The following is a 27,103-nucleotide window of genomic DNA, read 5'->3' on the forward strand; positions in this document are numbered from 1 at the left end:
ACCGCACCACGGGTCTCTTGGAATCACTGTACCACTGTAATTCTGTTTGTCCGATTGGCACTGGCTGCAGCGTGCAGATAGCGTGGCATCTTGAGATCACCAATTAAAGTTTATTACACTTCAAGTAAGAACACAGAAACACCTGTTGCACACCTTGCATCTGACTACCTAATTGAATCGTAATTGCGTTCATTTCTAGGCAGTTGTGCCCGAGGAGACAGAAACAGTTCCAACATTTTTTCTTTCTTAACGAACACCAGCAAAAACTGGAGACAGAGTTTTGGAATAATCAAAACAATTCTGCACGAAAAGGGAAAGAAGATGAAGACAAGTAAACTTTTTCAAAAGCGAAAGAAACGAGGCAAAAAAAGAAAAAAAGAAAAAACAGCGAAAAAAACAAGAGCTGCAAAGCAAGCGCAGACGTGTCTCTGTTTACATTGGCCCGGGCTCAGCCAAACACATGGCCTGTGTTCTATCCTTTAGTATGTCGAGCCCACTTCCTTTCGGGGCGGGGGATGCCTCATTTTCACGTCTCGCCCCAACCCCACATCCAACACCCCTCCATCACCAAGCCTCAGTCATGACCTGACAGGCTCTCTGGGGGGATTGCACAGCCATAAACACACTCCCAAGACAGGCCTTGGAGGGATGTCTTTGGAGTCCTCTCTTGGGGTTTGGGGGGGGGGGGGGGACCGGAGCCTGGTGGACCTCCTCGCCCCTTATCTTTGTGTGTGCAGGAGCAAAGTCAGTCTCGAAGCAGAGGCCTGCTTTTTTTTTAAAGCACCATGCCACCAGAGCTAGAGTCTCCATAAAATCTCAAATAAACACATAAATATTCAAGAACAAAAGGGGGGGGGTGGGGGGGGAACCACAGCGGAGTCGGTGGGAATGCGGCAAGCCTGACAGCTGCTATGGAATTCATTTGTGTTATTTTTATTCCACTGTTGAAAATAAACTTTGTGCTGGTTGCCATGTTTGATTATTTTGTTCTCTATCGACCTTGTGTTTAACGTGGTCAATATCCATTAGCATTCTCTACCTCTGGCCCATGAGCAAGGACAGGGGATGATACATCGGACAGATTGCAGATGCCTGTGATTAAGTCAATACCACAGCATACAGAGGGAACAACGGACACTGCGTGCACGGTGATGTTCTACATTGATTCATCACTTCGGTGACACACAGTTTGTCAACAAATGTTGTTGGTCACTGGCTATTCACAGGCCATAACGAGTTGGATTTTTAGGTTTACAATCAACAGTGCAATAAATAAAACAAGACTTTGAAGGTCACACTAGGACATGGTGATAGAATGACATACATGCAGACTTCAAAGCATATTTGTCTGCTGTGTTTTGATCACTCATCGGATCTGTTATTGGCATGTCTTCTTTTGTCAGCACATTGTCAACAACAGCTATACTTCACTGGTTTTGGTACTTATACCAGACAGTCATAGATATTATGATGAAAAACATCACAGTGTTGTCATGCATAGATGTGTATAAGCGCAAATATTAGTAACATATGTTTGTATTTTATGTTTGCAAGACATTAGCCTGTTTACATTTAAGGATTTCTATGCTACGTCACATCATTACTTCACACATCTCCATTGAAGTCATTTATTATGAACTGCATTGTCACCGAGTAATCATAACATTTAACTACGCCTTTGGGTTTTTTTTTTCAACTGTTGCTCACAAACTATTGTTTGTTATGTTTAGGTGATAGACCTGAACCTTTGTAATGGGATTAATGGATCGCATATGGTCCACGATGAAGTCTTCAACTAGACCTTCTTAAGTGGGTCTGCCTCACACCGCAGCAAAAGTTACATGAAAGATACCAGCTGTGTACAGAAGCAACAAAATGAAAAGTGGAAGAAAATGAAAGGAGCACTTTGTATTGCTCTTTTTTTTTTCCGTGTGTGGCCGCTGCCATAATCATTCTGGCAACGCACACAGAATCGCATTGTTCTTATACCACTGAGCGTAATTACCTAGGAGAAAAATCAATGTCTATTTAATGAATGATTTCATTGTGTGCGTACGTGTCTGACAAACAGTGGTGCCCTATTCTGTGTTTGACTCGGAAATCAGTTCTACTGATGGAGGTATTGAGTACCCTTGAAAAAGCAAAGCAATTAAAGGCTGCCCTTATTTTGCTGGGTGTTAAGGCTTAGAAACTGAGACCAGTCTGCTGTATTTCTAGGGGAAAAAAGGCCACTCCAGAGTGCATCACGTAATGTTTCATCGAGATACATGTCATAACAGTGAAAGGCAACCGCCATCTGAAGTGCTATCGTACATTTTTCAAGATAAGGGGAGGAGGTTCTCTTGTGATGTTTAAAGAAAACATCCTACATCCCAAGCATCCTACAGACTGTGATTTTAATGGAGATAGAGAGAAAGAATGAGAATGGCAGACACAGAGAGAGAGAGAGAGAGAAAGATAGTTATAAAAAGAGAAAGAGGGTGTAAGAGTGAAAGAAAATGTGAGAGTGGGAAAGAGAGAGGGAGACACGCAAACAGGCGTTGAGTTCAACAGGGGTTACGGGAGAGTGAATAACCAGGTGGCTTCTCTCAGTTTGTCTCATGGAATGATGAGACGCAGGACTGAACTGTGCTCTCACTTCTTCTCAAAGGCTACTCTCCAGCATGGCAGTTAAAGACTGGATATGTCATCACAGGTTTGTTTTGGTTCAAGGGTTCAAGGATTAGAGTTCAACATAAGCCATCCACATAGCAACTCCAATGCATGTGTGTTTGTCAGCTTATTCCTCCTTCGGTCTCAGCCTATGACTATGAACTGAGAGCAGTTTTCAAGTGATCTTCAAAACAGTGAGCACCAATGTTACATATGATTAGTACATTTCCACTCTCACACACAAACATGCACTCAACTATTCTGCCATAGACGAGTGAGACAAGAAGCCTAACAGCTGTCTGTCAGCAGCACAACCCATAATGACAGACAGGGCAGAGTCTATACACTTGAGTAATATGGGAGGGGGATAGTTTTGCACTTTTTGGGCTACATGCATGAGAAAGAGAGAGCATGTGGGTTTTCCTCAACAAGCTATGAAAATCTGACTTTCTGTAATAGTTTATAAATGTACCCTTCATCTGAAAGCAAAAAAATCAGGACAGGACAGGAGGATATGATGTCGGTCATCTTTTTGGACCAGACTGTCTGTTTTCTGCCATTAGAGACAGGATACAGTACCCACAGAGAGCCTTGGAGAACCACACAATGATATCAGTCATCTTGGAGACAAGGGGCTCTGACTCTGTTTGTCTCTCCCTCCTCCACTGTTATTGGTGTGTGTGTGAGTGTGAGTGTGTGTGTTTATGTGTGTGAGTGGGTGAGACAGCGAGAGAAAGACAGAGGTAGAGAGAGGGAGTAGGGGGAGGGAGTGTGTGCGAGAGAGAGAGAAAGAAAAAGAGAGAGAAAGAGACATTCTAGATCACAATGAAACTGCATCTGTTCCACATGTGCATCTTACATAAGTCATGGAAAAACAGAAGCTGCGCTATGTGTAAGAGCACAGCAGATTTCATACTCCACAGAAGCCTATGAACTGTGGCTAAACGTTAACAATACTTAATAACGACACAAAGTCGACCTTAGGAACAGCCCAGATAACTTCTTCAGGTGTAACTTACCAGTCCATCACAGTTACTAATTGCCACCGAGGCATCCGGCATATCGGTAACATCCCCGGTAAAAACACAGTTGCCATGAATACGCTCCTTGGCCTTTTCCTCGAAGTCCTCTTGCCATTCCACAAAGGCACCTGGAGCAACAAGCCTTCTGTTGGCGCTGAGGCGCAAGTGCAACTCCTTACCAAAGACAGTGACGTTGAAAAACAACTGTTGACTATTCGAGGTGAACGTGGAACTCGGGGCGCTGCGGGAGACGCGCCGTTTTCCAGCGGACGAAACGCCAATTTTACTTCCAGCTGTGACCGACACCACGTGAGAGATATACCGGCCTTGAGAGTCCGTGCTGAACGGTACGATGAGCCCGTATTCACTTAACTTTCCAGAGAGATTGGCTGATGGAAACAAGAAGAATAACAACAGTCACCAAGTGCAAAGTCACCCTGTAAAAGTATCTTTGTCTGCATGTAAACTTTATTTGATATACTGTTTGATGTGAAACTCGGCATGAGTTTTGTTAATGAAATCATTATGTGTAAACACAGACATTAGTCATGGAACTCCACAGATCAAAGGACTTCACAGAAGTTTTCAACACCGTCCAAAGTCTCTTCGGGATTTAACTAAGTGCATATGTGGGTATATTGAAAAACATTCATGTGTCCCATTTTCAATTTTCTTACAGAGCAAAAAAAAACTAAGTAGCGGATTAGGAGCTATCCAGCAATGTACAAATGCATTAAAGCTGCAGACTGCAATAATTCCTTGTCAACTTGAGCGCGTCTGAGATCATAAGGAAAAGATAAGCTTACCATGAGCGTATGCAGCGTGTCTGTAGTCCAAAAATAATACACTGATTGTGCAGTACACCAGAAAATAAATATAATCCATAGCGATGCCTAGAAAGAAATTTGAAGCAGTCCCCTCAAACCAGCTTGAGAAGTTTTCTTTTTTATTGTAGACTGTGGTGCGTGTTTCTCCTGGTTCCTTTCTTCATCGGAAAGGTTTATTTTTCTGTACATACAAAGTTAGAGCGAAGCATTCTGCACGTCACTGGAGAACGCCAAACTGACGGGTATTCAAAGTTGTTCCAATCCTTTGGCCTCTCTTGAACTGGGCAATAACCAGGACAGCCCCATCCATTTAGAAAGAGGAAAAAATCAAGGGTGCTGCTGATGACGACAACTCCCCGGCTAATCACTGCGCTCTGACAAAAAAGAAAGTTCGAAGCGGGACCGGGGCAGTCGCTAGACGGGATGACTGGTGCTATAAACTGTAACTTTTGAGCAGTTTTTTCTGAGTGTGAGCAAAAATATTCCACGGTCAACTGTCACTGGAGGTAAAGTTAGGATCGAATTTCTGCAAAATTTCGACACTTATGTATTGCCTAAGTTTTGTTCACCCGACAAAAGATGTCCAAGGGGAAATGGGCTATTCTAAAGCCTGCAACTTTGCCGTGTTGTGCCGGGAAGTTTCACGTGGACAATTATATTTTGTATTTAACATCGTTATATGTTTCCTTTCCTTCCATAGTTTAGGACACACATAAGTCGTTTTGGCAACATAAACAGGAAAAGAAAACATCCCGCAAGGCTTTGGTAACTCTGTATGAACATAAAATGTCGATGGAATTCAAATGATTTATTCATTCATGTTTTGATTATAGCTATAAAGTCCGAATGAAATCTTTAAATTAGCACCGCCTGCTGGATGGGGCGTGAAGCACGCGCACCCGGAAGTGATGGAGTTCTACTGTCCCAGAGGATTCAAAAGAGATTGAACTTTACAGTAAGCTTTACAGGTATAATTGTAAATTTAAATAATGACATTGTGCTGTAAAAAGTAGTACCTACAACATATCTCCATTATCTGGTCGCACACCAGTTGGCCTAATGGACAAAGCAGCTTCAAGGTCTTGTAGTTTCAAGGCATAGGTAAATGCAACCACTTTATTTAATTATCCATAAGAATTAAACCACTTTATTTAATCATCCACTACCATCAAAATGGAAAAATACCAGAACAGGCCTACATAACAAAGTCTTTACCCATCTCCACAATTTGCTTTTAGATCAAACCAATTTCTTGATTGTGGGCAGGCGCATCTTTGCAAGCATGTTCACATTTGTGAGCAGATGAATAAACACACACACACATACAAACACACACACAGTTTCCATCCTGGATATGAGTCATGTGAGAATCAACCCACTCCAGCAACATGGATGATTGGGGAGTGACATCAGCAGCCCTCTGCACCTGGGACAGTGTGTTCACTGCGTGAGCCTCCGGGTGGCTGTAGACCGCAGTTGCCTGACCAGGAGACGCTAGACTAAACCCCTCATCGGTGTGTGAGTCAGACTACAGCTGAGCCTGCTCAAGGGAAAGTCTCACTGGAAAGTCTAACTGTGACCACATACACAGACACAAACACGCACACACACACACACTTCAAAATACTTCCTCACACAACAACCACTGTATCTATTTCTATATATGTGAAACTTAAACAGATCCTATTTCCATATTCTTACACATGAGGCGGTCCTTCAGTGTACTGATGGCAGCTTTTCCGTTGGAACTTCTTTTTGGTAGAAGTGTGTGTAGTGGAACGAGTTAAACAGCCCTTCCTTCCACAATCTTACACACACACACACAGACACACACACACACACACACACACACACACACACACACACACACACACACACACACACACACACACACACACACACACACACACACACACACACAGATATAGGAGCTTAATGCAAACTTTTGCCAGCAGTGTGTTTTCACAGATAAATATGAGAATGCGCCACGAAGACTGAGGAAAGCTCCCAAAGCGTTATGACTCATCCGAGCACGTTCAGACCTTTATTAGACCTTTGATACCATCTGGTGAGAGGGGTTTCTATGTGGCCTTGGGTGTCATGAGGAGACAGACGGCTTCATTTCTTGGAAGCTTGTCTCAAAATGAGAGTGTAGAAAGACACGAAAAAATAGAACTGGAGAGATGGCGTAATGCACACAATGGTCTGATGTGTATCAAGATAGCAATATCCCTACACAAATGGTGTCTATGAATGTTTTTTCTTTTTCTTTTTTTTCTCACGGATTCTCCAAGGCTTTCAGAGTATGTCTGCGGTCTGTTTTAGAGTCCCCCCCCCCCCCCCCCCCAAGCCTCCACGTTGCCTTAGTAATAGCTTCCATGCAAAGCTGATGGTCAGTGTGAACCAGCTGCAGGTGGGTAGTTTTTATATACACACTTCCATACGTTCATTTCCCAGTGGGCCTACAGGAGGTGGAGGAGGAGGAGGAGGAGGAGGAGGTGGGGGAGGAGGAGGAGGAGGAGGAGGAGGAGGAGGAGGAGGTGGAGGAGGTGGGGGAGGTGGAGTTGATTGTGATCCAAGACTTGGTATTAATAGGCAAATGGAAACAAACCGCTGCATTAGGAGATGGAAGCCCTTAACCGCCTTGTAAGAGGGTTCTTATGTTCCAACATTTTTTTCCATTCCCAGTGCTGGTTCATGAAGGTTTTTTTTTTTTGGTGTGCGTCCAGAAAGCCAAAATGCAATTCCACAATATGCAGAGTATTCAATTAAAAAGCCTTGCCTGCACCCCCAGCCCCTATACTCTTCCCAACCCCTCAATGAAAGGAGTAGGCTCAGTCTCAGACTGCGGTCTGGTCAACACACCACAGCAATTTTATACTACATTGGAGGCAGTGGTAGTTACTTTGTCTCACAGATAGTTCTGAAGTCTGGACTCTTGAAGGATGACTTCAGGCTTTCTTCTGCTCAATTAGCAGCGGTTGCTCTTGCTGGGAACTTCAAGTGTAATATAGAATCCGCTGTTGCTCTTCCCAAAACGCAGATGAGGTCATCAATGTTTTCCTTTTGTCTGCATCTTCTTCATCCCCATCTTTTTTGGTTGGTCATGCAGTGAACACGATGAAAAAGATGAGGTTCTTGAGCTCATCTTTTCCATCCTGGTAATCATCCAGACAAATTAAGCCCACTCATGGGAATGGCGTTGATGCCAGGTTTAGAACTCTCAGAACTTTTAATTTTTTCTGGGTTCTGCTCAGCTTCCCCACGATGGTAGACCACATCCATGGTAGCATGTGTGTTTCCAGTACCTTTTCTTGCCTTTATTGTCCCGGCATGCCTATATGTGCCACTTGAGAGTCACATCCGTCAGAACTTTTCAAGTGATAGCACAAGTCATTTAGGGCCTAGGGTCCGCGGACCCCAGTTTGAGAACCACTGGTTTAGGCGACTTGACACTTTGAAGTAACCTGCTCTAACAGTCACTGGCCAATTAAAGTGCAACTTCACCCTAAAATGTGTTTTTTGAGATGGTAACTAAATTATATGACTGAACTGTGTTGAAAGTCATCAATGCTGGCGTTGATATTGACAAAATGCTATGGGTTGAAAGTGGCTAAACACGCCTACTGCTTAAAATCATCCTGAACCTTGCTAGGCCAATGCTGACGTAGAGTCAACCGTTTGGTACTTCTCTATGTCATGAAATGGGCGGCCTACCTCCACCAGCCCCCGCCTGTGAGTGTGAGTCTCATTTTCATTGGCTGATCGAGACTCATCACTCACGGGAGTTTATCTCCCCCCTCTTCGCCACCTCACCTACTTTTTAGCATTTTTTCAAAAATATGCAGGAAGTTATGCTTAGAACTGAGGGTGAAGTTACACTTTAAGTTCAAGATGAAGACACTGGTGTTTATGGCTGAGAATGTGGACAACCTAACAGGGAAGGAATCAAGTAGTTGGGAGGTTGTTGGAAATTGGCACTGGACTGGTCAGGCAAGGATGGTTTTTCTGTGTGTGTGGCTGCAGCGTGGGTAGCTCACGCCAGTAGGCTGAGAAAATATGTTGCTCACCATATTTCAGATTTCAAACGCTTGGAAGATTCAAAGCAGCTGCACGTCTGAAGCACAGAGAGAGAGAGAGAAAAAGAGGGGGTGGGCAGAGAGACAGAGAGGGCAAGAGAGAGAGAGGGAGATTTAGGAGAGTCGTTTTTGCACTCATCCGTCTGTTTTGGAGCTTGGTACAACATGGAAAACGTACTCAGCAGTCACAGAAAGTGATTGAATAGCAAATTTAATACAGTAGTGTTGAGCAGTGTCTTTCCTAAAGATAAAAAAACTCATATAAGCTTTTACCAGTCCCTCAGGTTGGTATTGTGTTGTGTATATTGTCTTACTGATAAGTCACTGAAATGAAAGCAACTGCTGAATAGATGAACTATGAAAAAATTGAAAACAAAAGCCATATGTAACTGAGTGAGACCTCAGCTGTAATCCATAACGTCTAGAAGACAGATAAACCTATTTGGAACATCTTAGGGGCTGAAAAGCTGACAAGAAAGACAGAAAGGTGACAGACAGCTATCCCAAACTGCTCAAATGCAATTCATACCTTATTCAGTTCTACATCGATAATATTTAAAAGACAAAGCAACCTAATTGATTGAGCATGTTTAACACAAAAATATCTTTTGCTTTAAGCACTAGAGATTTTATAGATTTTTAACAGCAAGCATGTCTCAGAGTCTGTTCATTCAGGCATATATCAGAGTCTGTTTTCAGATGCATGTTGCTATTTTCAGAGATGGTGTGACAGCTGTCTGCAATGATGGTTGACAGCACATACAAAGGACACCAGCATAGTCAGTGGGGAAGGACTAATGACATAATTAGCAGTTCTATCAGTCACAAATCTAGAAAGATGCCAATCCACTTCTGTACCTGGTAATCAGTCTTTGTGACATATTCCAGTCAATTAATCAATTAAAAAATGTAGCCAACATACATAACACACAACATATTGTCAGCCAAAGGTAGACCTAGACTTGACCTGACAAGATGATTTGAGGGTTCTGTAGATAATTAAAAAAAAAACAATTGCCAGCCTCATTTATGGCCTGTGAAAAATTAAAGCACAATTTTAGTTTCTGAACTGAATCCAACTGTTGAACTTCTAAGTGCTGCCGGAATAAATGGTTCTTCTTTGCTGAGAGGCCATGGAGGTCTGTGTCAGGAACTTAATGAAGCTGAGACTGAGATGAAATGGGAGAGGCCAGGGAGAGTGAAGGCAGTTACACCTTTACTACTCATCCACCACCACCATGACAAGGTAGCCTGTTCTCCAACTTAACAACTCTCTCTCAGTCTGTCTGTCTTTCGCCCTATCTCTCTCTCTCTCTCTCTTTCTTGTCTCCTAGCTCTCTCGGTCTGTCTGTCTTTCGCCCTATCTCTCTCTCTCTCTTTCTTGTCTCCTAGCTCTCTCGGTCTGTCTGTCTTTCGCCCTATCTCTCTCTTACTCTCTCTCTTTCTCTCTCTCTCTCTTGTCTCCTACCTTTCTCTGTCTGTCTGACTTTCGCTCTCTCTCTCTCTGTCTCTCTCTCTTTTGCTCTAGCTCTCTCTCTCTCTCTCTGTCTCTCTCCCTCTCTCTCTTACCCCCCGGTCTCTCACTCATCTGTGGAGGTAAAGGGAGTTCGATGGAGGCATTGGTGGGGGTGGCAGAGGGAGGGGGGGCAGCCTTTCACATGAAGTTCATGACATCCTCTTCTGGCCGTGCACCCCTTTCTCAATGCGGCCCTTTGTCTGCATGTAATCTGCGGATCCCTCTGAACTGCTAGCTTGAGTTACACGACGGAGAGGTCCTCAATGAGCCTGGAGAGCATTTCAAAGCTGGGAGGCCGCCCCTATCGGCCCCCCGACCCAAGCCATCCTCTCCTCGTTTCTTCGGCTTATCTCCAGCCTGAAGTCAGGGCAGCCACGTCGAGCAACCGAATAGCTCTCTGATCTAACGTCAGCTCTGTTTTTTTTTTTTTTTTGGCTCAGTGCTTTGGTTAAAGGGTAGAAGCGGTGGCCATGGATGTTCTAAGAAATTACGTAATGCAAATAGTCTTTCTTGTCTACCAAACTGGCTTGATTGTAGAGATTAAGGACAATAATGTCCCCTTTTGTTTTGCTTTGATTTCAGCTTGTTGTTGAAAATGTTCATGATGAATTTGTTTTGTCACTGAAAGGTACAAAAAACATAAACATACATTTGAGATTTGTCTCGCCTCAAAACACAAAAGTGATGAGAATCCCATGGGAGTGAAGAAGTACACTAAGTAGTTTGTCAAAAAATGAAAATGCTTACTATGACTTAAATCTGAAGGTATGGCAAATAAATAGTGTAACCCAATACCACAGTCTACTCTACACTTTTTATGCCAGCCCTGTTTAATGTTTTTATTAACATGCACAGAAAACACCATAACAACTGTCAATTATTAGTCTTTAGATATACTGAATGTCATTATTGTAGGTCTAAAAATATTTCAAGACAAAAACCACTGACGGCATCTGTAACTCCATCCAAGAGGACAGAGTTCCCCTCATTTAAACTCGGATTAATACAGAATCATCCAGGCAGAGCTAACTCCTTTAGTTATCGCAAACTACAAAGGTCTCCTAATCTCTCTCACTCTGTCTCAATTTACATGAATCCAGGACAGGCCTTCGGCGTGATAAAATCCAAACAACTTCCGCGCTCCTGAGATAGCCCTGTCATGCACTTAGCGGGCGGCGAGCGATCAGGGGTATCACCCTTTCAAAGCTGGCCGCGGGGGAAAGAGTGCTGTTCCGAACGACTGCTACGGCCTTGCGGTTTACACAGCGTGGCCTTCTCCACTTGCACCGCGGCCCCGTGCCGTCCTCTCAAGTCACCCACCAAAAAATGAGAAGGACAACTTATCAAAGTAAACTTTAATGTTCATGTTCATTAGTGAAATACAGCTGACAACGTGTCTGTGTATGGCTAAAATGACTGGGGTCTGTATTCAATCAAATCATGTTTTCCAAGTAAATGTTCATGTTTGTCAGTAAAATGCGGCTAAGAGTAGTTTGCAAAGAGAATGGAGAAAATCGTGTCCGTGTTACATCATGTATGCAAATGGTAAGGTCTTTTTTATATGAAAATGTCATTTTTAAGAGAAGGATTGTGTGCTTGTGATTCACTAAGATTTTAGCACTAAAAGGTTATTATGGAGAGAAGCCTATTCAGCGATAAGGGGAGAATATTTGAATATTTTATTTATAATGGCAGACTGTCCAACATGTCAAACCAAGGCAACCAATTTGAAGAAGGCACTGAGAATATAAAAACGGATTTGTGTCTAAAATCTCCATCTCTGACACATGGTGGTATTCACTCAATACAATGACATTTAAATAAACTACAATGTAATGTATAGAGCACTTCTAAACCTGTCACATACAAAATTGAGCCAAACTTTATGAAACATGTTTATTTTTATCTAAAGATAAAAGCAGTGAATCAGCTCGAATATGACATTAACAAAATGTGTTGCATTAGTTATATAAAATAAAGATTACACTACAAGAGAATTTGACATATATTCAAAACTACAGTATCAAATGATGATCTCTAAATTACAAATGTACATGCAGAACCTATTATGTAAATCATCAAGACAGACACCAAAAGGACCATTTTAAAATACCTCTACAATTATAAAACATTTAGCAGTACTCTGTACTTATCAAGTATCAAAACTGAATGTATGCCTAAAGCAGTTAACATTATTAACTAAGACTTCACTGAAAGCAATAACATTAATGTGGCAAGCGGCTGCTAAATAATGCAATTTTGAACAGGTGGTGAAAGAACCTGGATTTCATGGTGTGTATTACGAACAAAAAAAAAATCACAGTGGTCTTTTCATGGACTTCAGTTACAATTTAGTGATTCTTAAATTCTTTTCACATTTTTTTTTGACATCACATACTTTAATCCAAGTCGTGAACATTTGAAGTGCAAGCAGTCACTGCGCGTGCATGACCTTGGTCATCGCTCCACTCTGGGCCTCGACCTTGAGCCAGACAAGTAGTCAAGCCCTTGCAGAAGAAAGGGTATGCGCCCAACCTGATGCCAGGACAGGTGGTCAGAAGGATGAAGAGAAGAGAAGAGGTGGGGTTTCACTGCAAAAAAAAAACAAATCCAAGTGGAAGAACCAGAGACAGTGGTTGATAACTTCAGGATGTGTTTCCTGTTGGCATGAACTGCTGAGTGAAGGGCGTCCCATCCACTGGATATGATCTGGTATGCACATAATACTCCGGACTCCAATGCATTGGACAGATTTGCAGTCATAACGCACAATGCAATGAATCTCACACTGGTACAGGAAAAGTTGGAGAGACACTGAAAATGCTTTACATAGATGTGATGACGACATAACATGGAAATGTTAGATACTGACACTGTGTTAAAATTAAGATGCAGACTGCATGAAATTCATTTAAAAAAAAAAAAAATCTTAATGAAGCATATCGTGAACATAAATGTTCATTTCATAATCACAAGAGCATGTTCGCGCTTGTTTAAAAACACAATCACGTTAATGTCATCTTCCCTCGGCCATGAATATTCTAGAATACGACCCCCACTCAATAGCATCTGGGTCTGGACTTCTAATTTGGTTTAATTGCTCACCCTCCAGAACCTCAAGGGGGAGGGAGTCATGACATCACACAGAACTGGTTTGTTGGAGGCTGTGAGGTGGGACTCACCACCACAACATCTCCATAGGCACTTCAGACAGCGCCTTATGACCGTGTAATATACCCCCCACTTTTTATTGAGAGCAGGCGCCTGGGAAGACTCCCACGGGAAAGGATTTCTGTCACAGAGGTCCGTGTGTGTGTGTGTGTGTGTGTGTGTTTTTTTTTTTGGCGGTTTTTTAATTTGTGTGTCATCTTAATATGAGATTAAGTGGTGGGCGTCCATAGATGATCTCAGTGAGGTTGGGCTTTTCACAAGTGTACTACACAACGTTGGCAATCATTAAAATAATGTCAGCACTTGCACTTGCAAGGGATTTTTAACAAGCTATTACAGATGTGGTCTCTGTGTGTGCACCTTAACAATCCTAACATGAAGAGAAAATTAGTCATGGAACATGGTTTTAAAAAGCAGGGGCAATCACCAAAATCACTTATCTTGCCAAGGGTTTCGGTCCTAGGTCGACCTAGTTTGTGCATTATGACATCTCTCCAAAGCAATCCAAAAAAACAAATTCTCAACCAATCATGTAGAAGAAGGGTCCAGTTGCCAAGGACTAAGGGGGCAGAGTTGATACTAATGGCAATGCTGTATGGTGATCATTTTAAAGAATAACCACACCGTCCTCACCATTACTTTAATTTAGCAAATTCCTACCGCAATGTTGCACGTCATCATTCTGTATTGAATGTAGTACATTCGACAAACAACCATGTATATCATTCCTATATCGATTCCCAATTCCATGTTGTACAAAGGACCAACGAGCATACAAAATAAAGGACTGTAAAACATTACCATTGTCATAATGTACCCTATAATCTTCAGAAACACTGTATATAGGCAGATTACAAGGATCAGTTTCAAATCTGAGAAGGTTGGGACCTTCAATCTGTGTCTTGTAATCTGCTCATAACCAAAAGTTTGACAGAAAACAGGAACTGGAGGACGGAAGCAGGGCCCACGGCACTTGTACGCCAACACACATTTGGCATTTGAACCACGGTACAAAGAGTAGGTGTACATCCTGTTCTACTGGCCAAAAAAAGGGCATATCAGAATCAGTCTGTGGGATCTTTTTCATTCATTTTTTTCCCTCTAAAACCTGGAATGATCATCATCATCATCATCATCATCATCTTCTTCAAAACTGCTCCCTAGTAGCAGCTGTGAATGGCAGGTTGGGATGTAAATTGAAATAGCAAAAAAAGACTTCAGAGATGAATTTCAGGCAGGAAAAAAAGGTTTTCATCTCATTCTGACAGCTAAGACAGAGTCTAAATTAATGTAAGCAACTTAAACAACTCTTCACAAAATAGCAGGTTATAGAAACATAAAACAGGCCTTCATATAAAACTGTTAAAAAAAATGTGTCTTCATACCAGTAGTAAAGAGAAAAGAAACACAAAAGAACAGCTTCTAAAAAAGAAAAAAAGCAACAGTTAAAAAAAGAGTGACACTGCTTTTACAAAAATCAGAGAGAGAGAGAGAATGTTTTTCCTTCCGACAGTTCAACAAGCCCAGCTCCCTGCTCAAATGAACTCTCCGCGAAAAGGGAGCGGATGAGCGTTCTGCTGTTGCCAGCGGCAACGCAGGCTGGCTAGCGGCGAGTCCTTCAGGTTCTCGAACTCGGAGAAGCCCAGATGGTTGAGAAGGTCGTAAACACCTGCCCGGGACGCCACCTGTCACAAGGCACACAACAGGGGCGCAAAAGTTAGACAAGAGACCTCAAAAGTGGAGTGAGACCAGTAACTAACCTGTGGGTGGGTTTCCCCGAAAGTGTTGTGCAACGATTACAGTAACTAGTATGTTTGAAATGATAGCCTTTTTTTTTCATCATTTACGATGTTTCGGGAACGTAACCTTGGAATCATCTCAACTCTTTGTTCTATGCAGAACTGAGACCTACAGGGAAACCAGATGAGTACCACACAAATCAGAAAGTGCATGCCGAAATGGACCGGAAGGCACACTACGTAATTCTAGCTGTCAAAAAGGGAAAATGCTTCTATGGGCTACCATAATTATGTATTACTTAAGAATCTTTGCTTCAGATGGGTTTTTTTTTTTTTTTTTTCAGGAGAACCGTAAACAAATGAAAACTGTTTTAAGAGTACAGATAATTGTTTTTTTTGACTGCTGAGAAACTTCTAGAAAAGTGCAGTCCAACCTACAATGGCATTAAAAGTACATATCCATTCACTGACTAACATACCGGTATATGTAATTCTAATTACGAATCGAGTCTTTGAAAAACAACATAATAGAACAGCCATTAGAGAACTGCAAATGAACATCCTGCATGCAAAGTGAAAATGCATTTAATATACATTAATTTAAGGAATTATATAACCCCATTTCCAACAGCTTCAGACTCAAACCCCGTGCAAGTTTCCTTTACATTCACCTACAGTCAGTCTCTCGTCGCCCCATCCGAAATGCATTATGGGAGATGAACTGAGGTTTGCTGGGGGGGATTTGGGGGGAAGGGGGGGCTACTCCTCCAGGGAGCGCCATAGGTCACACACATCATTAATACTGGAAATGAGGCAGGGGCCACATCTGGCCCCATGAAGACACCATAACTGAGAAGGGGGTTTGTGTGTGTGTGTGTGTGTGTGTGGTGAGACAGACCCTCAGTGCAGCTCAGAGGAAAACACACACAATTAATAAAGTGCCACAGCTTGTGTGTGTGTGTGTGTGTGTGGGTGTTTGCCTTGCCTGTTGTTTGCAAGCACTCAGGGTATGAGGTGCGAGCCCTGGCTGATGCAGGGCCTGTTGTCAGCTGCTCCCTGTGTGTGTGTGTGTGTGTGTGTGTGTGTGTGTGTGTGTGTGTAAGAAAGGGCCGGTGGGGAGCTTGTTAAAACACAGCAAACCGCCAACAAACTTCATCCCTGTAAAGTGAATCACCAAGCACACCTCACCTCAGTATACCATGTAAGCCCACCCCCCAATTCCTATCTTAAACTCAGGATTAAGTTACATTTTATTTCCCTTTGCTTTTTCTTTTTGAGGTTACTGTGGTGAACAAATATGTTCTCCATAAGCAATTGCCACTTTGTGATTTGAGAAGGAGACGTCAAATCACCTCGACGCCACCACACTGTCGTCAGGGAGACTTTGTTTCATTTCTGCTCCTAATCCCCTTCCGTTCCTCCCAGTGTTGACTGATCTGTGGGGTGGACCCCAGCCTCCCTCTCCATAACGGCCATTAGCTTAGGGCCGGTTTATGGCCAACTCTGCTCCCACCGACAGAGACTTCATCACAAACGCCCTGACAGAAATGGCTAATGGCCAGAAAAGAAACCCCCTCCCCCCTCCCACAAGCTTTTCTTAATGGAATTGTGCAAGACCACTCTTGCATCTCCATCATCTCCCATTTTCCGCAGAGTCTTTTAGTTTGTGGGAGGAAAATGTGGTTGTAGCTTCGAGAGAGAGCCCCTACCATTCAACCCTCCCACTCACAGTCCGTATCGCTGCCTGGTACAGAAGGTAAAATGTGGACAACAATCTGCCTCTACACAATGGTTGCTGACAATGCCATTTCCCTGCGGTTTTGGAGTAGCACTTAGCCATCGTACATGTTGATTATAGCTTCCGTGGCCAAGTTGGAAAGCAGAGAGCTCAGAGAACGCCGTGTACAAGGGTGCCAGGCCGGTTGAGGCCATGGGGTTGACCTTCGGGCTTCACTCATTGTCATGGCGACGCAAGAAAAATGCGCTCTAAACAAATACTGTACATTGTTTGAAGGCCTCTTTTCAGTGGCAAAAGTTAAGGGGTTTGTCGTCTTGAACTGCTGTGGAAAAAAAAATTGTGTGAAGACCTGAAATTATTCAAATATGCTGAACTTTCCACTTCAAATTGTCATGCTGTGGACAAGTCTTCTTTCCTGTAAAAGGAAAGGCATGCATGTCGCATACAGAAGCCTATGCACATATCAATCCGCCTCTTTGAAACGAGTGTTAAGGGTTTTAAAAACAATATTATAACCACGTAGGGCAGTAAGAAAATCTTTCAGCCCTTGCTTTCCATTTAAAATAGTTCAGCACCACAGAACAAAAAGAATACCTTAAATACAGTGAAAATGCAAGCATTTTGAATTTCTTTTATTCTGCGTTTTTACTTGGCCCAGTTTCATGTTGCACTGCCCAGCATTAGTTCAGGCTTTAATTGGAGAAGTTCCAGAATGAATTCTGATTAAGCAATTGGCCCACTAGAAGCATTGCATGGGGAAGGAAAGGCCATTTGTCACGTCTATGTATGTGCAAGCTTTCATCTTAGTGTAACTGGTTAGGTGCTAGTGAATGCTTTTGTGTGTGTGTGTGTGTGTGTGTGTGTGTGTGTGTGTGTGTGTGTGTGTGAGCTAGTGTGAGGAAGAGAAAGGGAAAGAAGTTTGCTATATGGGGGTGGATTTGCATGCACGTGTATGTAAGTGTGTACCCGGTCATTAGTGAATGGCTCTGTGTGAATGCAGGTCCATGCACGTGAGTGTGTACACGAGTTCTTTTATCAGCATGGGAGCTGGGACAAACACACACACACACACACACACACACACACACACACACACACACACACACACACACACACACACACACACACACACACACACACACACACACGTGGGGGTCTGCCTGGGGACGATAGCGAGTGGCACTGACAGACGTGTCACCTCCCTCGTACTGGAGGCCCTCTCGCCCTCGCTCAATACTCATTATTATGTCTCTCCAGAACGAGTGGTAGTGGGGGGAGAGATGTCCTCTCCCCGGCTGCAGAACCCCGTACGCCTCCCTCTCCAGCACAGTGACTGCAGCAGGATAAAAGCCCTACGCTTTCTGCTCCTGCTGATTACGACTCATCTTCATGGACCATACTGGGACTACTTGTATATTACAAACGTCTAGAACAGAGAAAAAACATGGGTGTTTGTTCACTGAATGACAAGCCCACCTCCTTCATGATAAATGACAAATGGCTTCTGGCCGTACGGCCACATGTTTCTCAAAGGCTGGCCAGTCAGGCTTGCAGTGCTTTGCCGTACTGTTATCTAATTTGAACAGCTGTTCAGTATAAACCCTCGCCGGTGCCACCACCACCACCGCAGCAAAATGACACAAACAAAAGCAGACGGCAGATGGGCATGGTATGAGACAGTGGGGGTGGCGTTGGGCGGCACTGATGGCGCTCACGGCATAATAGACGACACGCCACAGCAGCCACCAGACCCTCCAGTACAAGTAGTGTGTGTGTGTGTGTGTGTGTGTCCCCGTGCCACAGTTGTGTAACGTTGTCCCTCCTGGTAGGTCGTGTCCTGGATTGAACCAAATTTGCCGGCACAGTTGACCTTTAACCTACGAGTCAGCAGGCGAGGTCTGGGTTTAAACCACGCCCGTTCTCGCTTTGGATCAATGAGGCGGCCTCTGCAGCTTTAGACAAAGTGGTCGAAGAATCGTGCGTCTCAGACAATGCGCCCTGGCAATCTGGGGCAGTGCTATACAAAGCACACACACACGCAGAGCATTTTCGATCTGAACATCTAGTTTACCTCGAGTTTGGGGGAGAACATCTGGCACCTACTGAGCACACTGACAAGTCTGGCATGAAAGGAAATTTCAATGCTGCCCTGGCTTTTGCTTACATTATGCTTCAAGTGCAATGAGGACAGCAGTCACGTTCTTCTAAGTGCTTAAACTTGTAAGAGTTTTGCCAACCCAACGGGAATTTAGAGTTTCTGTCATTCAGCCAGATGATTAATGTTTTTATAAATTCGCATTCAGCACTCATTCATTCTGCGTTTCATTATTCTGCATAGTAAGACTACAGCCTGGCATGTTGCTGATACACACTCATGCCGACACTCAATAAATCATGCCGCCTCTTCATGTACCGCTGGGAGGATGAGTCTTAGCCTGCCACACATGTAACTGGACAGGCACTGTTTTCACAGCAATTGTTTCCCAACTAATTTGGAATTCAAGTTCCAGAACATTTTTCTCGAAGGTTCATCTCACGAGGGAGTCAAAAGAGTAATGAATCACCTAGGTATCACGCAGCTTGGGACTGTTCATTCTATTTCATCTAGCCTACATACGTGTTCTTTGGTTTGAGGAATAATCAAGTGAATCAGCAGCCTAAACTGTGCGCTAATCATTGAATCATTAAGCCAAACTATTGGACTAATTGGAACATTAATTATCAAAGCTGTGATGGAGCCAGAACAGGGGTGGTACAATTTAAAGTCAACATTTCAAAGTGCTCTGGGTTTATGGCGCGTTTCTGGGGGTGTTATTTTTATGTCTGTAGGACAAAAACTCGCAGAGCTTTTAAAGGCAATTCCGCACAACACCGCAATATCCCCATCGGGTCCTAAGGGTTAAAAGATGGATCTAAGAGACTTTCCTCTTGGTCATGACATAATAAAGCCATAACCAACTCCTCTTCAACCTGACACCACTGCGATGAAGCGAATGGCAAGATGATGGGGGAAAAAAAAAAAAAAAAAAAAAAAAAAAGTTTTTGCTGCTGTACTTCAGAGGATAAATGGCTGGGATGAAGGATTATGAGACACTTCTGAACACTTCTGTTACCAAGCGGGTCATTGCTGGCCTGAGGACGAGTGGATGCACCGGAAAGGGAAAGAGCAAAAGCCTCAGGAGTTGGATAAATGAGTCCTTAAAAAACGTCTCATCACAATGAAATACACCATTGGCAGCACTGGCTCTGATGCTCAAAACTGAAAAATCCTTTCATATAGTGCAGACGAAACTAAAACACTTCATTCAGTATTACCTGACACTCCTTCCCACCTCCCCCCCCCCCCCCCCCCCCCCCCGGCACACTTTTTGTTTTTGAGGAGATTAATACGCCATCAGAATACGAGCTGTATTTTGTTGATAACGTTTTGCATTCTGTATAGGTCTGGATTCCCCATTGTTGTGATAAACATGATAAAGCACACGCGTTCACCAAGTCAAAGCTAATTCATCAAGTCGAGCACATAAAAGATTCATTTTGAAGTATTGTCTCAAAGTTACCCATGAGGAAGTTGTTTCTGTGCTTAATTAACAATCAAAATTATTTGAATGCAAGAAACTCCCCCCCGTATTTTCCCTCTTCTCTTCTATTGTTGATTTATTTCTTCTTTTTTCATTGTTTCATTAAAAGCAACAGTCTGTGCTCGGAGCTAAATTAAAAACATGGAACGCGTAAGAAAAGAAACGGAGAATAACTCCACACTAGGGGAATGAGTGGGTGGGAGAGTCGAGGGTGGTGGTGGTGGTGGCGGCGGTAATCACTTATTTGGAATGCTCATAAATTCTCCGCTTTACTGTAGAGCCACAGCTGGGCAAACCAGGCCCGACGATTAATGCACCAACCAAAACACTGAGTCCAGACCTTATGAAGTTCAACGTGTGAAGAACCAGGCCACAATAGGACTAGAATAAGCTTGTAAATTCCAGGGGCCACATCCAAATGAAACTCGGGTTACGGTTCACAGCACACATACTGGAGAATGGAGGGGGATGTAGGGGAAGGGAGGAGGAGGAGGAGGAGGAGGAGGAGGAGGGGGCATGAGAGCTTTGACCCGAGGCTATAACATGTTTTTTTGGGTTTGTTTGCTTGTTTTCAGATAAAGGCCCAAGTGTGCCGGAAAACAAAGAAAAAAAGCCCAAATAAATCCATTTCGGGCCCTGGAGGGGTGCAAGGGGAGGAGATTTGGTATTGGACTATCTGTTCCCACGGTCAATATTTGGGGGGAATTTTTTCTGTTTGGACGGGGTGCATCGGCAGAGCTCAGGATTTGTTTTTCTTCAAACCTCAAAATTCAATTCCATTTCAGATGTTCTTTTCCAAAAAGGCCTACACAGGGGAAAGTACCACATTGCTCGAAAAAGGGAAAAAAAAGGGATGATATCACCAGAATGTGACTTGTGATTGGTTCCCGATGATGCAGAACTTACTACTCAAGTTTGCATTTAATGGAGAGCTTCCCCGCATAAGAGGTGTTGTAATGGTGTGACGTAGTGTTGCCAGACAAACACCCACCAAAACACCATTGAGTACCAATGCCTCCATGACCGCTTCAGTGAGATCTCCATGGGAAGAAACTGGATGACTCATCCGGCAAAGGGGTGAGGATGGAGGGGTGGGGGGGGTTGTACACATTGGTATCAGATGGCTCAGCCTGGAACCTGGCCACACGTTCGCTAGTGTGGTAGAATAAAAAGCTGACTAGACGCTTTTCCACCTCCCCTTGCCCTCTCCCTCGCTCCATTCTCAGTCTCTCCGCCTCCTCTCTCTAAGTGTCATCAATCATACCCCAACCCCTGGGCTGCCTTTCATGATGGCTCAAGATAGGAGTTTTAGACTATGAGGACCTACCGCTATGATCAGCCGCCGTTTACTGTTGCTGCATTTGCTTAATGGCGCTTCAATGAGTGATAATGAGTACGGACATGGGACGCTTCAATGAGTACTGACGAGTACTGACGCTTCAATGAGTGATAATGAGTACGGACATGGGACGCTTCAATGAGTACTGACGAGTACTGACGCTTCAATGAGTACTGACGCTTCAATGAGTGATAATGAGTACTGACGCTTCAATGAGTACTGACGCTTCAATGAGTACTGACGCTTCAATGAGTGATAATGAGTACTGACGCTTCAATGAGTGATAATGAGTACTGACGCTTCAATGAGTACTGACGCTTCAATGAGTGATGATGTATACTGACGCTTCAATGAGTGATAATGAGTACTGACGTGGGAGCATTCAGTAATTAAATAGGAAGGCCGGCTGGAAGAGTAAGTGCCCTTCTCACAGCCAGTTGGCAAACCGTTTTTTTATTTATTTTATGTTTGTTTGTTTTCTTTTCTTTGAAAATTTTAGAGCAGAAAACCATTTGAACTGTGAATGGGTTATGGTCAGTCTTCTGCCCTTCATTGCCATACAATGCCAACTGCTTCAAAAATCAACAAGCGATGCTAAGATGGCTGTTATGAATACAGAGGTGAGGTTATTACTGTGATGCTGGGACAGGGTTATTACATTCCAGAGAAAAGGGCAACGCTGGCCCTCACCCACTATGGCTCTTATCTTTTAACCCCTTACTCCAGGGGTTCTCAATTCACCCTCAGTCCGTGCCCTCTTCCACACGTCCCTCCTATGTGCTCACCTTGTTACGGTCTCTTCCATTTAAATGTTTTTATTACATTAAGTGTGTTCAGGTAATCAAGTGGGACGGATGTGCTCAGTCAGGTATGAAAAGCAGATGGACGGATGGGGGACATGGAGGGCAGAGGGACCTCCGGAGCAAGATTGGCAATCCCCCCCCCCCCCCCCCCAATAAACAACTTAAACTTCAGCACCGTCGGGGATGAGGAACTGCAGGTGTGATCGCGGACACTCACCTGGTGCATCCACTGGCTGAAGGACTGCTGCCAGGAGTCCTTCTTCTCCAGGTGCAGGTAGGTGTTGAAGAGGATCAGGTACATGTAGCGCTCCAGGTACTGCAGACTCCGCAGCAGCAGCTGATGGCTTTCCTTCTCAGGTTTGCAACTCTTGACCTGCAGGGGTGTGAGCAAGAGAGGCCTGTCAAGAGTCTGGGCTTGGACCTCATTTGCCAGACTTTGCTTGAGAGTTCGCCATGGAAGCAAAAGCAAAAGCAATGATACAAATAAAATGTAAAAAAGAAGAAAAAAAAAGTCACTCACTCGATAACTCAACTCTCATTTGGTAAAAGTGAGGGGATTCATGAAGAGAAATTATAAGTCAAGAGGTGAAGCTCAGGAATTCATTAATATTAAACTGACAGCAGGACTCATTAAACCATGACGGACACTTTGTGGAACACCATCAGGAATCCTCATTTAGCAGGTTTGAGAAGTAGAGAGGAGTTACACCCTCGACCAAAAGGACTCGTTCAGACATTCATACAATTTTAAACTGACACCACCACAAAGTCTGATGAATTCTTCTAGACAGAAGATTAGATCAATCATGTCCAGACAGTCATAACATTTTAAACTGATAACACCACAAGATCTGGTGAAAACTTGTAGGCACAAGATTAGATTAAAACTGCATTGCGCATCACAGTTTAAAACCCTGTAACAGGGCCACATACCAAAACCATTACAAGCAAATCGTGTGGCTTTTCCGCCATTTGCAAACAATGAGCACCTTGAAACAACACGGCCATTTAAAAATAGCAAAGACTTCTGTCAATAGTCCGCCCTCACCCCATAGACTATGCCCGGAATGCTCTGCGTTTTGCCTATGATGAGACCCAGTGCAACCCCTCCAGCACTGCAAAGCCAACTGTGGCTTCTGCATGAGGTTGGGTTTTAAATTGCAAATTAGCCTGCGGATGACTGACCCTGGCTGTCTACGGCTCATATTTTAGTCGAACGCCAGGGGAAAAAGGCTACCATTCTCTTGGTGGTGCCCTATTCTGCAAAATAATGCAATACGTTTTTTTTTTTTTTTCTTTTCCTGTTTTTAATCTTCATTTATATGCAGACGTGGATGTTATTTACCATTTTCAGGCTGAGTGGAGAATGAAAAAAAAAAGAAGAAAAACATCTGGCCTTCAATTACAGCAGTCCTTTGAAAAACCATGAGGGTCACCAAGGGTCTACAAATCCATTGTTAACTGTGCTTTTCAGAACAGCAGAGCTCTTGTTCGAGGTGGCTAACGTCTGAGAGATGAGACTGGTCACAGTGCTCTTTGGCGTCCCTCTGAGCAGTGTGGACTGTGCTTGACCTACATTCAAAACACTATCTAGCCTCCAAATAATGGAAGGTAAATCGAGCATGTAATAGTGTGCGATGGGGGCTTGATGACATTTTTTGGGGTGCGAAAATGGAATAATCTCAATTCAAAACAGCAATACAGCAAGGCAAAACGTGGCTATCTGGACAAGTCTGTGACCTCACAAAAGGTCATCCAGTTAGAACACTGATAGGTCAGAAAGGACATTGCCTGGGTTACGACTTCACTTTCCTTTGAACTAATTCTAAATATTTTGAGGGCAACTGGACCTTGGTTTATGAGAGATTCGAATCAGGATTGGTAATGGTAGTCAACAGTACCATTTAAGGGTTGATGAGAAACTATTTTTAGGTTATAAAACTACCCAGCATTGCAAGTCCTCCTCCTCCTTCCCCTCCTCCTCCCCCACCCCCTCCTCCTCCTCCTCCTCCTCCTGGTCACTGAATGCTCCATTAGCGCTCTCTCCGCAGGTGGTGAAGTGAGGAAAGCGCAGCAATAACAGGAGAAAATGTCCCACGGCGCATCAGTCGATGACCCACCTCACGGTCAGGCAATTAAGCGTTTCTGGGGTGGAGTGGAGCGGACCTATGCCTATCAGTGAATCTCTAAAGTGGCATGCCTGCAAAAGGTCAACGCCTCAATTACTCCTGATGACCCTGAAGGTCATGTTGTGTTGCGTTGAAAGGAAATGCCCTCACTGTATGGAGAATGTATATGGATTTGTTATTGAATATCTCTCTGAACCTCATCTACGAGGGTAAACACTGCTGTGGCTTCTGGGAATTTGAACTGTTTAAAACAGTAACTCCAATACATTACAGTCATTTGTGCTAACTGTTAAATACTGAAGATAACTACATGTTTATTTTGTTCAGTACAAAAAGAGTAGATCTTTTGTTACAATTCTATCAATTTTGAAACACTATCTTGAAACACTTAGCACAAAGTCCACACATAAAGCCATGGTCTTTTAGCATAGAAGCTTCCAGACACAGCCTCTGCAGTATTAGGATTTGACACCTGTTTTTGATGTACTGAGCTTAACCAAGTATATTGGGAACTTTACCCCTTTGCCCTGTTTTTCTAACCTGTGAAAGGTACAAATGATTTTGCTTTACTTGCAAAAAGAGTATGGTTGGCAATTACCACACCATTCTTATAAACATGTAATGAAAACAAATGAATTACGCAATTCCTGTAGAAAACAGTTTTAGTACTTCATCAATGTGCGTGTTGGCCATCCTGAAGAAATATAAGATGGGAGAGAATATTGGGGATTTTTCTTGAGGAAATGGAGAAATCGGTCTCCATACTGCAGATTATACAAAATCTCCTCTGGAAGCGATTTGGCAAATGTGTGATTCCTCACAGGAAGCTGACAATTTAGAGTTACCGTCCCAGCATTCCAACATGTCTGCCTAACAAACAGGGCACTTCATGACATTAAAAGCAGAGGGAGCCTATTAGGGATTCCATCCTCGAAAGTCGCCACCACAAATGGACACTCCGTCAAGGGCAAACAGAATCCACTCTCAAAGACACCCTGTGGAACACACAAGATGGACGTGTTTGTTTTTGTTTGTGCTCTTTGAGGTCAGGGCAGGTTTTTCCATTCAGTCTGTTTAAACTGATCAGGATGAAGGGCTAAAAACGGCATGTGCCACGTGAAGGCAGTACAGGGTGACATTATTAATCTGATGTTGGTGGACAGATGTGCAATATTATATTAAATGATACACTTAGTGCATGCTGCTATTGGTTTTTTTTTTGTTTTTTTTATCTTAATGAGCATGATGTGAACATGTCAGAGGATACCAATTATTGTTTTCTAAAGTACAGTTCAAAAGTACAAAACAACCTCCCACCTTGACGGACAAATCATCCCCTGAAAAAGCCTCACTTTGCTGTTCTTGGTTTCAAACAACCGGAGTTCACCAACCCCACGGGGCCCCAACAGACAGACAACCATTTCACTGACAGCAGGCATAGACAAAGTGCCAAGAAAAAAAAACAGCAGCGCAGAAGGCCCCAGAAGTTTACCCCTCATGAAAGGATGGCATCAGCAAAGAGATTCTGTCTCTGAGAGCAGTTAACTTCTTCCTCAGCCACAACCCAACCAACTGAGGTAAATTGCTGACAGACGATAACTGTTAAAATTGATTTGCCAATCCATTCCTTCCACTGTAAGTATGCTCTGGCCATATCTGAAACACAATGATGGGTGGATTTAGTGTTCTGTTGTTATAGCTTAGAAAGGAGTTGACTGATTTTACTACATTATTAGGGTTTTTTTTCATGTCCAAATGTTGACATAAATGAATAATATTTCTTTTTTTACTTTTCTTTAAAATTATTACAACAATTTTGTGCGGTCTATAGCGTATGGTCGACAAAAGCAGGTTAGAGAAATCCCAATGACACCTCTGAAATGTCATGCTCACAATAGTCCAAACAGCTCAAACTATTTATGTCTAATGGCTTAAAAACAGCAAAGAAAAAGTGGGAAAAAAAACAAAAGCTATAAAAAGGAGGCAGAAAGAAAAAGGTCAGAAACTTTCCAAGCGAAATGTTCCTCTTCTAAAGAGCAGAATGTAGCGCCGCTGTGCTGGCTCTTGAGTCCTTTGAAAATTCTCATAATCGATTTCCTTCCGCCACAGATGAGCGACTTGTGAAGGACACCCACTTGGATGCTCGGATGCAACCCATAATGGCAGTAAAGAGGCAGGCTGATAAAGCACATAGACCTTGTCGGGGAAGGTGCCGGAAGATGGGAGATGAGGGAAGTGGCCCAGGGTTCCGTGGCGAGTGTTGTGCCGCGCTCTTTTTGTGCCCCTTCGACCTGGAACCCTGACGGTGAGATCTGCTCAATGGTTAAGGGGATATGCGCTAATTAGCAAAACTGCAGCAGTGACATACACACAAAATGCAGGAGAGGACTTTGAATGCATAGGTAAGGATTTCAATGCTGTGTCTCTACCAGAGGGGGGAGGGTTGGGTTACCTCTGTGAGTATGACATGTACAACTAATGAACTCCCACATCACACTTTGCACAGC

At 43.4% G+C, this 27,103-nt stretch overlaps 2 protein-coding genes across 6 annotated transcripts in view; both read right to left on the reverse strand.

Moving 5' to 3' along the window:
- LOC105903350 (A disintegrin and metalloproteinase with thrombospondin motifs 3) overlaps positions 1 to 4,884 on the reverse strand; it is a 66,517-nt gene extending 61,633 nt beyond the window's left edge. For both annotated transcript variants that reach the window (XM_031560805.2, XM_031560804.2), the window contains exons 1-2: positions 4,481 to 4,884; positions 3,672 to 4,063 (exon numbers count right to left, since the gene is read on the reverse strand). In XM_031560805.2, the coding sequence (XP_031416665.1) occupies positions 3,672 to 4,063; positions 4,481 to 4,559 (471 nt within the window). In that variant the 5' untranslated portion in view covers positions 4,560 to 4,884. The remainder of the gene's footprint in view (positions 1 to 3,671; positions 4,064 to 4,480) is intronic.
- A 7,094-nt stretch (positions 4,885 to 11,978) lies between these two features.
- Positions 11,979 to 27,103, reverse strand: part of pald1a (phosphatase domain containing paladin 1a) — a 75,921-nt gene continuing 60,796 nt past the window's right edge. For all 4 annotated transcript variants that reach the window (XM_012831099.3, XM_031560807.2, XM_031560806.2 and 1 more), the window contains exons 19-20: positions 22,685 to 22,840; positions 11,979 to 14,952 (exon numbers count right to left, since the gene is read on the reverse strand). In XM_012831099.3, the coding sequence (XP_012686553.2) occupies positions 14,803 to 14,952; positions 22,685 to 22,840 (306 nt within the window). In that variant the 3' untranslated portion in view covers positions 11,979 to 14,802. The remainder of the gene's footprint in view (positions 14,953 to 22,684; positions 22,841 to 27,103) is intronic.

Source organism: Clupea harengus, chromosome 23 (genome assembly GCF_900700415.2).
Source record: "Clupea harengus chromosome 23, Ch_v2.0.2, whole genome shotgun sequence".
NCBI lineage: Eukaryota > Metazoa > Chordata > Actinopteri > Clupeiformes > Clupeidae > Clupea > Clupea harengus.